A 16,008-nucleotide genomic window follows, 5' to 3' on the forward strand; every position below is an offset into this window, starting at 1 on the left:
CTCTCTCTCTCTCTCTCCTGCAGCCATGCCTCAAATGGTTCAAGATAATTGGTCCCAGGTGTTAAGGATGACTCCATGGCCTCATCTCAGGAGCTAGCATAGCTCAGTTGCCGAGCAACAGAGCACTGCCCCAATGGGCAGAGCATCCCCTGGTCAGGGGCTTGCTGGGTGGATCCCAGTCAGGGTGCATGCGGGAGTCTGTCTCTCTGCCTCCTGCCTCTCACTTTAAAAATAAATACATAAATAAATAAATAAATAAATCATATAGATCAGGTAACATATAGCAGTGGTCCCCAACCCCCGGGCCATGGACCGCTACCGGCCCGTGGGCCATTTGGTACCGGTCTGCAGAGAAGGAATAAATAACTTACATTATTTCCGTTTTATTTATATTTAAGTCTGAACAATGTTTGATGTTTTATTTTTAAAAAATGACCAAAAAAAAAAAAAATGACCAGATTCCCTCTGCTACATCCGTCTAAGACTCACTCTTGATGCTTGTCTCGGTCACGTGATACATTTATCCGTCCCACCCTAAAGGCTGGTCCGTGAAAATATTTTCTGACATTAAACCAGTCCGTGGCCCAGAAAAGGTTGGGGACTACTGACATATAGTATTATTAGGCTGAAGGCATCAAGAAGAATAGTACTTGATCCTATCAAACTGCCTAGGAGAATTAAAGGTATTTTGATTAAAACAAAGAAACAAACAAACAAACAAACCCAGTTGACTATAACTAAAGAAGTGTGAATGCTACCTACCTCACATGAATTTTGGAAGGATCAAGTGAGATAGTGTCCTGGGGTTCAGAGAAGGAATCTGTCAAAGGGACCGTGAAAGGTCGAGTTCCTTCTTTCACTGTCTCATCAGGTGTCGTCTAGAGTGAGTTGGGAATGATAAGGAGAAAGAATCAGATGCTTTCAGATCTCTCTTCACCAATTTTGTAATTTATTTGAGATTCAGAGGAGGTCTAGCTGGTTCTATAGATAAACTTTAGTTTATTTGTTCAACAACCATTCAATAATCATTCATTGAACACCAATGTACTATGTGACTTTTTATGATTAAGAAAAATTATCCAGACATTTATAGCTGACAAATAACTTTAGAACAGATTATCAAACGTGATCTTTCCAAAGTCCCTGTGAGGTAACCGCATTTTACAAATAAACATGTAACAAGGGGTAAATTTCATTTTGTGGATGAGAAAACTAAGGCTGAAAGGATAAAAGGACTGGCATTGGGTTGGAATTCCAACCCTGTTTATCAAAATTCTCTGGAGATTCTTAAACTACAGAGATTCTGATTCAAAAACCTGAATTTATGATTTCTTCTATAAAAAGGAGACTAATAATTATAACAACCTCACAGACTAGTTTCGAGGTGTGTTCAATAAGATATCATATATAATGCACTCAATCTGAAGCAGCCAATGCACTTGGGTAACCCCTGTCTGAGTGAGGGTTGGAATATCAGAGTCAGTCAAGATTTCAACCGAGACCTCTGACTGTAAATCCTATACCTTCCGTTACACTATAGGGCATGCTTCTGATGGGCAAGCCCCACCACACCATAATAGTTATTACATTATAAAAACTGCTGAGGATTGCATTTCTAGATAAATGATCCCAACCAAATGCAGAAGCTCAAGTTCACTTCAGGACTGCCATACTCTAATAAGTTTTTAGAATACAAGTTTCTCATCTGTAAAATGAAAAAAACTGTCAAAAGAGAAGATGGAATTTGTTAAAAATACTCAAAAAAAAGTTGTTATTGCACTTGGTAACTCAAAACAGTTGGTGAAATAAATTTACCCAACACAGCCCTGCTCAGTGGATAAAGCATCAACCTGGTGCACCAAGATCGTGGGTTTGACCATACATACCAGAAGCAACCAATGAGTGTACAACTAAATGGAACAATAAAGTGGAACACTGAGATGATGTCCCCCACCTCTGTCAAATTAATAGTAAAATTAAAAAAAGTTTACCCATCATTCACTATACTGTTGCCTTTATAAGCAAAAAACAAACAAGGGGGAAAAATCGAATTAGCCTATTTTGTATTTACCTGAAATAATCTTGCAATGGAGAGTAGCATTAATCCAAATAAAAACCCATTGTACTGGAAATGAATATCTGAAATTAGGTCAAGGAAAGACAACAAAGGAAACCAAATTCATAATGAACTGTGCCAACAGATTTGAGTTTAAAAATTGCAAATGTCTTCTTACAAGGTAAATTAAAGACAAAAACATTACACTTCTCGTAAATGTGTTTTCTATTAAAGTTAAATCCTGGACAAACTTTTAAATTAAGATTTATGTTCAAGAAGAAAATCATGTTTTTTTCTACCTTAAAGACTCAGTAGCTAAAGTGCCAAAAGGTTTTTATTTTGTTTTGTTTTTTAGACTTAGGGATGAGAAAGGAAGTTACCTAACAGCTAATGAAGACCATTAGTATGCAGCATTCCACTGTTTATTAATACACATACAATCTTATTAAGTTTCACAATAAACTGTAAGGTAGTTTGAGCTCAGAGACATTAATCTACACATGGCCTAAAGCTTCTGTCATAACATAACTAGGAATTTGAGTACAGGTCAAACTGAAACTAAAGTCTGGGTATTTTCTTCCATGCTAGGCTACTTCGATGAGAACTGTAAAAATTAGGCTTCTATGAGTAGGAATTTAGAATGTTGCCTATTAATATGTGGTAAGCCAAGATGGCGGAAAAGTCCTGTCTGTTTCCATTTGTAACACTATAATATGCCATTTCCTATGAAAAGTATCAGAATAATGTGTTATAAAACTGTATATTAGATTAATCTTTAAGACAGTTAACAAATCCTAGTATATTGCTTTACTTTTGGTTTAACTGGTTCTCGTATATCACCATTAAATTTTCAGGGACAGGGTCTGGCTAGTCGGCTCAGTGGTAGAGCATCATCCTGGTGTGTGAATGTCCTGGGTTCAATTCCCAGTTGGAGCACACAGGAGAGGCAACCATCTGCTCTACACCTGTCCCTTTCCCCCTTCTCTCTCTCTTTTGCTCTATCTTCCCCTCGCACAGCCATGGCCCAGCTGGTTTCAGCGCATTGTCCTGAGTGCTGAGGATGGCTCCATAGAGCCTCCACCACAGGCCCTAAAAATAGCTCGGTTGTGAGCATGGCCCCAGATGGGTGGAGCATCGGCCATCCTGGTCAGGGCACATGTGGGAGTCTGTCTCTCTATCTCCCCTCTTCTCACTTGAAAAAGAGGGGCAAAAATTTTTTTTAGGGATAAAGTGCTCTAATAAACTCCAGTCAAGTAGGGCAGACACTACAGTTTTTAGAACCCACTAACCTACCCCACACCCATTTCGAAAAGCAGCTCATGTTTCAGAAACACCATTATATAAAGAATTAATCTTATATTTAATAAGATAACAGAATAAGTGAATAATACATAAAATGTCAAGGATACGGTCCACAATTAACAACCCAAAGTTCCATAGCAGCAATACTGACAGAATAAACTTGGGCTTCTCTGTAAGTTCTTTACCTGCTTTTTTCCCATCAATGCATTTACAGCACCTATATTGAAACATCAGTAAAGAATCAGAAACAACTTAGATCTTCATTAGAACATCACAATACAACTACAGAGAACACTGTGATACACTCTGGTACATTTATTAGCCATTCCTAATAAAACTGTCAATGCCATTTTTGACTGCTTTAAAAGGTGACAGTAGAAACAAAGACCTCAGTGGTGGCTCCATGTCTCTTTATCAGCTAAACTGATTTAAAACAAAGGCTTTACAATAAAAAAGAAGAAAAGAAAAGAAGCTGCCAAAACCCCAAATGTAAGGATTTTAAAAATTGGGACGACACACGCTATTTTAGTACTTAAGAGTAAGAACCGCAGACCAAGACGATGAGCACTCTACAATAATACATCATCACACCAGCCAGACGAAGAATAGAGCTTAGAGAATTTGAGAGGGCGTGGCAGAGGACAAAACCAACGGAGCCAAGGAACTTGCAGCTCCTGATTTCCAAATAATTTTAAAAATTGTTACATAAAAATGTCTATCATTTAGGCCCTGGCCGGTTGGCTCAGCGGTGGAGCGTTGGCCTGGCGTGCGGGGGACCCGGGTTCGATTCCCGGCCAGGGCACATAGGAGAAGCGCCCATTTGCTTCTCCACCCCCTCCCCCTCCTTCCTCTCTGTCTCTCTCTTCCCCTCCCGCAGCCGAGGCTCCATTGGAGCAAAGATGCCCGGGCGCTGGGGATGGCTCCTTGGCCTCTGCCCCAGGTGCTAGAGTGGCTCTGGTCGCGGCAGAGCAACGCCCCGGAGGGGCAGAGCGTCGCCCCCTGGTGGGCGTGCCGGGTGGATCCCGGTCGGGCGCATGCGGGAGTCTGTCTGACTGTCTCTCCCCATTTCCAGCTTCAGGAAAAAAACAAAAACAAAAACAAAAACAAAAACAAACAAAAAAAAATGTCTATCATTTAAAAGTAGCAATATAAATATTAAATTAAATGACAATATCAGCTGATCCCATTCATATTTTATAAAAATATATTTAAATACAGAAAAGAAGCTGAAATAATATGCACTGAATTGTTGCTAGTGATAGCTATCAGTGGAGGAATACAGGTCATTTTTACTTTGTGTGCGTATGTACTTTTCTGTTTTCTAAAATTTCAACAATGAAGATGTATTATTCTACTAAAAAATTTTAAATGTTTCATTTGAATATTGGCATTTTCTAAAAACAAAGAAACATAAAACAAAAAGATAGACATAATAAAGATGCAATTAAAGAGTAGCAAATGAGCCTGACCAGGCAGTGGCACAGTGGATAGAGCATCGGACTGGGACATGGAGGACCCAGGTTCAAAACCGCGGGGTCTCCAGCTTGAGCGTGGGCTCACCAGGTTTGAGTGCAGGGTCCCTGGCTCTGCTGCAGCTGCCCCCCTTGTCAAGGCACATATGAGAAAGCAATCAATGAACAAGAGATGCTTCTCATCTCTCTCCCTTCCTGTCTGTCTGTCTGTCTCTCTCAATATGTCACCAAAAAAAAATAGTAACAAATAATATCTGCTTTCCCGCCAAGGAGCCTCCGTTTCCTCATAAATATATACCGTTATTTCCCCATGTATGAGATGCTCCAATGTATAAGACACACTCTAATTTTGGGGTCCAAAATTTGAAAAAAAAATGTATTACATAAAGTTATTGAACTTAAACTCAAGTTTATATTGTGTGTCTGTGAGTGTGTGACAGAGACAGAGAGAGAGAGACAGAGAGAGGGACAGATAGGAACAGACAGGAAGGGAGAGAGAGGAGAAGCATCAACTCTTCGTTGCAGCTCCTTAGTCTTCTTTGTCCATTGATTGCTTTCTCATATGTGCCTTGACCAGGGGGCTGCAGCAGAGCCAATGACCCCCTGCTCAAGTCAGCGACCTGGACTCAAGCCAGTGACCACAGGGTCATGTCTATGATCCCACACTCAAGCTGGTGAGCCTGCACTCAAGCCGGATGAGCCCGAGCTCAAGCTAGAGACCTCAGGGTTTCAAATCTGGGTCCTCTGCCTCCCAGTCTGATGCTCTATCCACTGCGTCACTGCCTGGTCAGGCAAACCCAAGTTTTATTCATCATAAAATTCATACACCTCCTCATCACTGTGAAAATTCCCATCCGTTAGCTTGACCTCATCTGTATCTGAGGATGAATCACTGTCTTTAACAATGAGTGATAAAACAAGCGCAAAAAAGCGCTTGTAATGCAAGTAAAAAAACTACAACCACTGTATAAGACACACCCAGTTTTTTGTTTTTACAGAGACAGAGAGTCAGAGAGAGGGGCAGACAGACAAGAACAGAGAGACAAGAAGCATCAATCATCAGTTTTTCGTTGTGACACCTTAGTTGTTCATTGATTGCTTTCTCATATGTGCCTTGACCATGGGCCCTCAGCAGACTGAGTAACCCCTTGCTCAAGCCAGTGACCTTGGGTCCAAGCTGGTGAGCTTTTGCTCAAACCAGATGAGCCCACGCTCAAGCTGGTGACCTCAGGGTCTCGAACCTGGGTCCTCCGCATCCCAGTCCGATGCTCTATCCACTGTGCCACCGCCTGGTCAGGCAACACACCCAGTTTTTAGATGCCAAACTTTTTGGGAAATGGTATGTCTTATACATGAGGAAATACAGTAGTAACCTTATAGAGCAATTGAGAAAATTTGGAAAATTACTAATCTATACATAGTGCCTGGTTCTGGGAACTGGCACATAGATTTCAACAATTTTATCTTACTTAACTCCTCTCTCTACATTGCAGATAGACTTGAATTCTACTCGCTCCCTCTGTCTGTACATGTTCCCTGGGGGCTTAAATGAAAACATTTTGAATTAAAAGAAGGGCATTAAAAATCACCTTTCCTTCCAACTCTTTCAAGTTCATGAACAGACTGAAAATTAGGGTGTCAAAAGGAGTTGCTCCATGAAAATAAGCAAGGATTAAAACATTCCCAAAGGACCTTTTCCGAAGGCCTCACACACAGAAATGACCTATTTATGACAAGGGTCACTGAATGGACACCAGCTACTGCTCTGTTACAATCACACCAGCAGACCTAAGTATTATGACAGAATAGAAACTAACATTAACTAAAAACTTACTACTTGGAAGTCACTGGGCAAAACAGTATATATAAGTGTATTTAAGTACTTAAAAGTAATTTATAGTTAAAAGATACAAAACAAAAATATAAACATAACTTAAAATTGGCAAAGAGTCTTCAAGAAAGAAAGAATTTAGGTGGGAACTAAAAGCATTCCATAAGATTTGAGTTTAGTAGGGTGAAAACTCCACTGGTGGTTAGCACAATGCATAAGTGTGCATGAGTGTACGTGTGCTGTATGTATGTGTGTGTGTGTGTGTGTATCCCAAAGAATATAGTAGGTCACAGAAGCCTCGGGGGGCCTGCTACAAGGAAGGAAAGAAAAGCATACGGAGCCACTTGGGCAGGAGAAATGGTGCTGGAACTCTTCTTGGGAGTACCTTTCACAACACTCACAGTCACTTGTTCTACCTATGCCTGTAATCCCCCTTCTTCACCATTTTCTTCCACAAGATTAAGGTAGGTTGCTTACTGTAATGACTCACTGTACAGTTTAAAACAGGAGTCCCCAAACTTTTTACACAGGGGGCCAGTTCACTGTCCCTCAGACCGTTGGAGAGCCGGACTATAAAAAAAAAACTATGAACAAATTCCTATGCACACTGCACATATCTTATTTTAAAGTAAAAAAACAAAACAGGAACAAATACAATATTTAAAATAAAGAACAAGTAAATTTAAATCAACAAACTGACCAATATTTCAATGGGAACTATGCTCCTCTCACTGACCACCAATGAAAGAGGTGCCCCTTCCAGAAGTGCGGCGGGGGCCGGATAAATGGCCTCAGGGGGCCGCATGCGGCCCACGGGCCGTAGTTTGGGGACCCCTGGTTTAAAATACAACAACACAGTTTCGTACTGTTCTAAAATTTGCTATTATATAAACTTTGTTTCTCCCAAATGAGTACAAATTCACACTATACTTATTTCCTCAACACCTTCCACACAAAATGACATTCTCAGACTTACTCATGCACAGCATACACAAAGAGTGCATCCGTAAAGATGACAGAAAATCTCTGGAAAAATAAGGTCTTTGAGCTGGTATAATTCAGATTATGGATATTCAGCATCTCTCGATCAAAATATTTGGCCACATGTGACAGGGCATACTCAAACCATGCAAAAAATGGGGGGTAATCCAAGGTCCACTCTGAAGTTGCCTGTGGTAAAAAGTGAAGATGGAACATATCCTAAGTGACTGAATAAACAAAGAGGGAGCAAAGATTCTCTGGTTTTTAAAAAAGCACATGAAATGAAACAGCATTTAAAATATGCCACACATAGCCCTGCCCGGGTAGCTCAGGTGGTTAGAGCGTCATCCTGATATGCCAAGGTTGTGGGTCTGAACCCTAGTCGAGGCACATACAAGAATCAACCAGTGAATGCATAAATAAGTGGAACAAATCAATGTTTCTTTCTCTCTCTCTAAAATCAATAAATTAAAAATAAATAAAATATGCCACAAATAGAACAATTTCTATGTTAATACTGAGCAGAACATCAAAATCTATATCCTAAGTATGAACTTCCGGTTTCCTTAGCGTCAACTATAGTTCAAAGGAAATTGATCTAAAACCTTGTTATAATAAGCTTGATTATGACACAGTGTTATTCATCCAAATACAAAAAGGGAGTTAGGACATAACCAGTGACCTACCAGCTTGGACTCAAGTTCTGTCTCAGAGAATCAATTTTCCCGTTTGGAAAGTAAGTATCATGTGCAGTTTAGTAATTCATACCAGCAATAAAAATACATGCAGGGTTCTTTTTCTTTAAATTTTTTTATTTTACTGACAGAGATAGAGAGAGACAGAGTAAGGGACAGATAGGGACAGAAAGGAAGGGAGAGAGATGAGAAGCATAAATTCTTTGTTGTGGCACCTTAGTTGTTCATTGATTGCTTTCTCATATGTGCCTTGACCAAGGGGCTATAACAGACCGAGTGACTCCTTGCTCAAACCAGATGAGCCTGCACTCAAGCTGGCGACCTCGGGGTTTCGAACCTGGATTCTCTGCATCCCAGTCCGATGCTCTATCCACTGAGCAACCGCCTGGTCAGGTACGCAGAGATTTTTTATAAATAATAATATAAGAGAATGGTTTGTATGTTATCAGATGCCTACACATCACATTTAAAAAATATTTTAAACTGATTTTGTGAGAGATAGGGAGACAGAGAGAGAGAGAAACATCGATTTTTGTTGTTCCATTCATGCCATCATTGGCTGATCCTTGTTATGTGCCCTGACCAGGGACTGAATCTACAACCTTGGTATGTCAGAAGGACACTCTAACCAACTGAGCTACCTGGCCAGGGCCTACACATATTTGATTATTCCTTTCCTCATAAATTGCAAAACAGCAGAAAAAGACCGGCTCTTAGAAATACTCCATTCCAAATCCTCATTTGCCAGATGAGAAACTAAGGCTCAGAGAAATGAAGTATATACATTTTAGGCCAGTGGTTCTCAAACTTTTTGAAGTCAGGGCGCATTTAAAATTCTACAAATAATTGTAGGCGCACTATATACAAATTTCTGAGAAATATGTTATAATAATTAAGTCAAATGTTAAAGAAAAAAATATAAAGTCCAAGCATGCTTTTATGGTAATTAAATGAAATAAATACGACAAAATTGAATTTATATTGACATTAAAAAACATTATTCCCGGGTCCTATTCCTGGCCGGGGCACACAGGAGAAGCTCCCATCTGCTTCTCCACCCCTCCCCCTCTCCTTCCTCTCTGTCTCTCTCTTCCCCTCCCCCAGCGAGGCTCCATTGGAGCAAAGATGGCCCGGGCGCTGGGGATGGCTCCTTGGCCTCTGCCCCAGGCGCTAGAGTAGCTCTGGTCACGGCAGAGTGACGCCCCGGAGGGGTAGAGCATCGCCCCCTGGTGGGTGTGCCGGGTGGATGCCGGTCGGGCGCATGCGGGAGTCTGACTGTGTCTCCCCGTTTCTAGCTTCGGAAAAATACAAAAAAACAAACAAAAAAACAAAAAAACATTATTATGTTACATTTTTTGAGTTATGCTTTTTAGAATGCGTAAAAAAGAGGAGTTAAAAAATTAAAAAATGACAAAAAAGTTATCTTTTTATATATATATAAATACATTCTTAGTAAGATTTAGTAAATTCAGCAGGTCCCACGCAAATGTGTCAAGTTTTTTCATTCTTGTGTTTAGGAGAAACATGAGCCTGATATGTCCTAGCAATTTCTTCAATGTTTGGGCATATATTTGAAGGGCAAACTCTCATTTCCTCCTCAATACACTGAAGAGTTCCTCTCTTTTTACTCTTAATTGTGTTCAGTGCAGAAAATCCCCACCACACATATCATCTTAACTTTACACCAAACAAAGAATAGAAGAAACTTGCCTCCAGGTTTTCCGGGGAACATGGTGGGTAGTGTAAACAATCCAGCACCACAGTTTAACAGCCTTTTGCAACCTAATCAGGCAAGTGAGGTGGGGGGTTCGGCAGACTGTCAGCTTACAGCCAATTCTCCACACCTCTGTCCCCCAAAAATCTAAACTCCAAAAACCCTGTTGTTTTTTTGGTCCCCAACAGGCACATATTTCTCTGGAACATCATAGTGTGCACCTGGAAATTTTCTAGGGCGCACAGTGCGCCCTGGTGCACACTTTGAGAACCGCTGTTCTAGGCTGTGGCACAGCCAGGTCTAACACCGAAGTTTTCCTTTTTCACAATCCAATGTGCTTTCAAAAAGGGTGTAGCAAATACTATAATTACCAATTTGTAGTTTGGGAAACTCATTTTGAAGTAACGGGATTCCCTAATAGTATTAGAAGGCAGAACCGAGGAAGAAACACACTTTGGAAAACTTTTAACATCAATGATACTTTATGATTTCATATATTACCGTGAAAGAAACCCCCCAAAAAGTAAAAATTAAAACTTACCTCATAATACCACTGTGATATTGGCAAACTATGAGTGATAGCAAGCCAATTTCGGTGTACTTCAAAATCTGTGGAATGGCTATTGGAAATAATCAGATGAATAAAATGAAATTTTGTAACATTTATCAATTTCACATTTCTAACACTATGCTTTTAAGTGGATCAACACCTCTATATAGTTACAGCTCTCTATCCTTTACAGACACAAAGAGGCATTACATAACCCTGAAACACCTCACTTAGCTGGAGGCCAGACCTCCTTTTGGAAAATATGGGGAAACTGTAAGTGAAAAGAGTCTCAGAGTGATCTAAAGCAGTGGTCCCCAACCTTTTTTGGGCCACGGACCGGTTTAATGTCAGAAAATATTTTCAAGGACCGGCCTTTAGGGTGGGATGGATAAATGTATCATGTGACCGAGACAAGCGTCAAGAGTGAGTCTTAGACGGATGTAACAGAGGGAATCTGGTCATTTTTTTTTTATAAGATCCTTAAGGGCAGAATCTATAATTTTTATTTTTTTATTTTTATTTTATTTATTCATTTTAGAAAGGAGAGAGACAGAGAGAGAGAGAGAGAGAGGAGAGAGAGAGAGAGAAGGGAGGGAGGAGCAGGAAGCATCATCTCCCATATGTGCCTTGACCAGGCAAGCCCAGAGTTTCGAACCGGCGACCTCAGCATTTCCAGGTCGACGCTTTATCCACTGCGCCACCACAGGTCAGGCCGGAATCTGGTCATTTTTAAAAAAGAAAACAATGTTCAGACTTAAATATAAATAAAATGGAAATAATGTAAGTTATTTATTCTTTCTCTGCAGACCTGTACCAAATGGCCCATGGACCGGTACCGGTCCACAGCCCGGGAGTTGGTGACCACTGATCTAAAGGGCTGACCAAAAGTCCATACATTTTCTTAAGGGAGGCCCTCAGGGTGCTGTTCAGAGGTGACTTACTCTTGTTCAGAAAGAATCCTAACAAGATTCGTTAACTGGAAAAGGTCTCACATACAAGTTGGATGGATTTTCAGCTTAGAGTAGTTCATCAGACAGTGAAGGTAGAAAATGATTCCTGCCTTGCCTTCCCCAGCTTCAAATTCTTCGTTTACGGTTTCCCCCCTCACTATATATAAATATAGTCAGGCATCTCCCCTGCAGGGGAGGAAAAATTTCCTCTTATAATCTAGGTTTTGTGACTGGTCGAAGAATTAAATTGACATAAAACATTACCACAAGAAAAATAAAGCCAGTTTTAATTAGTGATGTATATACAGAAGCCTCAAAGCCAGAGATTTTGGGGTTTCAAACCTGGGTCCTCAATGTCCCAGACTGATGCTCTATCCACTATGCCACCACCAGTCAGGTAGGCTCTAATGTAATCTCTCTTATAAAAGGGTAATTTCTCTGTTTTTAGTTTCTCTTATGTCTGCAGTTTCTCAAAATAATCAGTCCAAAATAATCATATAATAAAGAGGCATATTTTGGAGTGGCATGTTCTGCTACCCTTCTCTCCTCTTGAGTACAACTTTTGTTTGTCCACTGCTGTACTTGCTGTCCATATCTAGAAGCACTTCATGGATGGGCTCAATACATTAAAAAACCTTTTTAAAAAATTAATTTTTGGCCCTGGCTGGTTGACTCAGTGGTAGAGCATCAGCCTGGCATGTGGTAGCCCCAGGTTCTATTCCCCATCAGGGCACACATGAGAAGCAACCATGTGCTTCTACACCCCTCCCCTTCCTTCTTCTTTCTCTCTCCCTCTCTCCCACAGCTATGGCTCAACTGATTCAAGAAAGTTGGCCTTGGGTGCTGAGGATAGCTCCATGGCCTCATCTCAGTCAATAAAATAGCTCAGTTGCTAAACAACGGAGCAACAGTCCGAGATGGGGCAGAGCAATGCCCTACAGGGGGCTTGCTGGATGGATCCTGGTTGGGGCACATATGGGAGTCTGTCTTTGCCTTCCCGTCTTTCACTTAGTAAAAAACAAACCAAAACAAAACAAACAAAAATCAAACACTCAACAGTCTAATTATGTAATTACATATTTGCATTGATTTGTTTCTGGAACTGTTACCCTTACTAAACTATATCCTTTACATGGTCAGGGGCCATATCCATTTTGTCTTTCCCTACAGTTCCCAACCACAGTGACTGTTACATAATAAAGCAGTACACAATTTGTTGAATATATTTGCATTTATTCTAAATCTCCCATCTCATTTCCCAGGAGTTCCCAGTTTGAAAAGTAGAGTAGCAAGTATATGTTCTTAATCCTGGGTCAGTAAATGAAGAGTATTCAAAATAACAACCTTGAAGACACATTTCTAGGTTGAAGTAATAAAAGCAAGAAAGATCACTTTATATGCACAAACAGAAAGTTTAATAAATAAAATCTTTCACTCTTATTTGAAAGGAATTCCCTATATTTTAGTATTCCAATTTGCTTTAAAATGTAAAGATGTTTCTGTACTTTCAGTTATGCAGAAGGTCCAAGTGATCAATCAATGCCTTCTTTTCCCAAGTCCCTGTTAAGTAATTTTGCTGAACCTACATATACATTTAATTGCTTATATAATTACATATATGCATCAGTATAGATGTACATTCTACATATACAACTCTTTCATTCTCAAATCAACAAGAGGTTATCAAGAGCTTGAACCAAAGGATAGCAATAAACGAAACCCCAAACGTGAAAGGGAAAAAAGAAATGAGGTGAAAAAGCAAGGGAGAAAAGTTAGAAAAGATGACCAGAAGCTGGAAGCTAATATTAATAAAATCTGAGTACCCATCGTACACACTTCACCACTTAGTGGTTGCTTCCTGACTGGTTTACACACTCTTAGTCTTGGCCCTGTATCTCTCTTTTACACTGCAGTCTAACCCTGTTAAGTGACCATTGCTTACCTCCTCCGGTGCCACTCACCTCCTCCCTTACTGCTCTTGAGCCACAATGGCTAGTTTCTGTTCCTAATATGCTGAGTTCTTGCCTACCACAGGGCCTTTGCACTTGCTCTTTTTCCTATGCCTGAACTGCTTTTCACATTGCTTATTATTTTTCACCCTTTGGATTTTAACTCAAACATCACTCCCTAAAAAGATAAGTAGTCTTGCCCCATAGTCACAACCTGAAACTTTCGTGTTTGCCAATCTGTCCCCACCAACTCGACCAACACAAGGGCGAGAAATATCTTCCTCTCCCTGCAATCTCCAGGACTTAGAACACTTGCCTAGCACGGCAGGCAGCTGATGAACACTAGCTAAAGAGTGCAGGTGGGTGTTGTTAATCTGCCTATTAAGGATGAGGACCCTGGGGCTCAGAAACGGTAAAGAACGGCTGACCGGAAACCAGACATCCGCGCGAAGATCTAGTTCTAAGATCAAGTTAACTAACACTCAGTGGTTGGAATGGGAAGCTTAGCAAAAGCAAAGCGGCGACTACAGAACTTCCAAGTTAGCTTTCCTTGTCATACCCGGAGTCAACCACGCTTCTCTCTCCCGCCCTGACCGCCCAGCCCCTAGCTGTGAGGATCCCTTACTAGGTGGGGAGGAGAAGGCATTTGAGAAGAGTTACTCCGAGTGCCAAAGCCGAAAACCAACTGTCACCACTAGTCGCAACACGGAAGACCGCCATTGCTGCTGAATCGCGCGTTTTCCACCAACTTGCTCTGTATCCGGCCTCCCGCGCATGCGGACAAGGGCCTTTGAGACGGCGCCGCGGGCTGCACGCATGCGCTGAGCCGCCTCGCGTTTATACTTTCCGCCCACCGTCCTTTCACCGACACGCCTCTTTTGCCACTCGGGAGGGCTTAGTTCGCCTGGCGGGGCTTTGAGGCGACAAGTTTCATTGATTACTTTATTCTCAAATTGAAGTAGTTGCTGGGCGTCTGCTCCGGGTCTTGATTTTGCCTGGCGTTGGGATACTGGTGCGACAGAGAACTGCAACTCCTAGAGACCTTCATGTGCTAGCGGAGGAGACAGAATTGTAATGAGAGTTACAACAGGAGTATCAGCTCCAGGTAGAGAATGATATGAGCAAGGATACAGAAATGAAAAGAAGTGAAGACCATTCTGTGCTTCTATAAGGTGACCAACTTTTTTAAAATAAAAAGGACAAAAATAAATCAAAGAAAACAATATCATAAATAAAAGAAACATTTTATTCATTGCAACCAGAATACACTATAATATGATAAATGCATAATAAAAACATTTGTAATATTTTATATTGTAATTATGCTTACATGCCTATTTTTAATAATAATTGTATGAAAAAATACTCATTTAGATACAAATACATCACATCACACACAATGGATCAACTCTGCATGGATCAAATACGGACATTTACAGATTAGTCTTCCAATATCAAACGGGAGGACATGTAGGAGGATACTTTTCAAGGGAGGACGGAACTTACAAAAGAAGGACTGTCCTCCCTAAAGGAGGATGATTGGTTACCTTAGCTTCTAGAACTCTGAGCTAGCACTCTAAGGGTCTTGGTGCGGCACCGATTCGTTGGGGGGTCTGGTTGAAGGTCCAATTCTGACTCAGAGGGACTGACACCCTCCTAGATTGTGTCAGTGCTGCCGGTACCTGGGCTCTCAGGGCCGCACCACAAGGAATGGAGTTAAGTCTTGTTTCCCTCCTGGCTGTCTGATATTGGACAAATGACTAATCTTCTTTCTTAACTTATTTTCCTTTTTTTTGTAAATAGGAGATAAAATTGGTGTGTTCCTCATAAAGTGCTTGTGAGGATTAAATGAGGATGCATGTAAATTGCTTGATAGGATGTTCAGTAAGTAATGTTTCAAAGGAGTTAAGTAGCTTGCTGAAAGAGGCGCAGCAGGTAGATGACAGCGGCACTCCTCATGTGAGCTAATGCCCTCCCACGACCTCAAATGCCAACCACGTGACTACTGCACTCAAATTTCTATCTCCAGCCCAGTCTTCTTCCCTCACCTCTAGGCCCTTTGTCCAACTGCCAACCTGACATTGCTTAGGTGTTTTAAAGGCACCTGACATTAGTTTCCTACTGCTGTTTTAATAAATTACCACATACTTAAAGCACAATCTTAAAACAACACAAGTTTATTCTCTTACAGGTCTGGAGATCAGAAGTCTAAAAGCAGCCTCACTAGGCTAAAGTCAAGGTGCCTTTAGGATTGTTTTTTACTGGAGGCTGGGGGGGGGGGGGGACTCTTATTTTTTAGCTTTTAGAAGTAGATTGCCTTTTGTGGCCTCTAACCTCCTGCTTCTATTGTCATGTCTTTTACTTTTCTGGACTCAAATCTCCCTGTGCTTCCCCCTTATAAGGACACTTGTGATTGCATCTAGGGGTCGCATGGATAATTCAAGATGATCTCCCCATCCCATAATATTTAACTTCATCACACCTGTAAAAGTTCCTTTTTTTTTTTTT

General features: G+C 40.9%; 1 protein-coding gene across 4 annotated transcripts in view; it reads right to left on the minus strand.

The window, feature by feature from the left end:
- Positions 1-14,264, minus strand: part of ALG8 (ALG8 alpha-1,3-glucosyltransferase) — a 30,207-nt gene extending 15,943 nt beyond the window's left edge. For 3 of the 4 annotated variants that reach the window (XM_066360702.1, XM_066360700.1, XM_066360703.1), the window contains exons 1-5: positions 14,126-14,264; positions 10,593-10,671; positions 7,638-7,831; positions 3,466-3,575; positions 2,072-2,139 (exon numbers count right to left, since the gene is read on the minus strand). In XM_066360702.1, the coding sequence (XP_066216799.1) occupies positions 2,072-2,139; positions 3,466-3,575; positions 7,638-7,831; positions 10,593-10,671; positions 14,126-14,220 (546 nt within the window). In that variant the 5' untranslated portion in view covers positions 14,221-14,264. The remainder of the gene's footprint in view (positions 1-2,071; positions 2,140-3,465; positions 3,576-7,637; positions 7,832-10,592; positions 10,672-14,125) is intronic. The other variant, XM_066360701.1, reaches the window with a different exon arrangement.
- Between the last annotated feature and the right edge of the window lie 1,744 nt (positions 14,265-16,008).

This window comes from Saccopteryx leptura, chromosome 1 (assembly GCF_036850995.1).
Source record: "Saccopteryx leptura isolate mSacLep1 chromosome 1, mSacLep1_pri_phased_curated, whole genome shotgun sequence".
Taxonomy (NCBI): domain Eukaryota; kingdom Metazoa; phylum Chordata; class Mammalia; order Chiroptera; family Emballonuridae; genus Saccopteryx; species Saccopteryx leptura.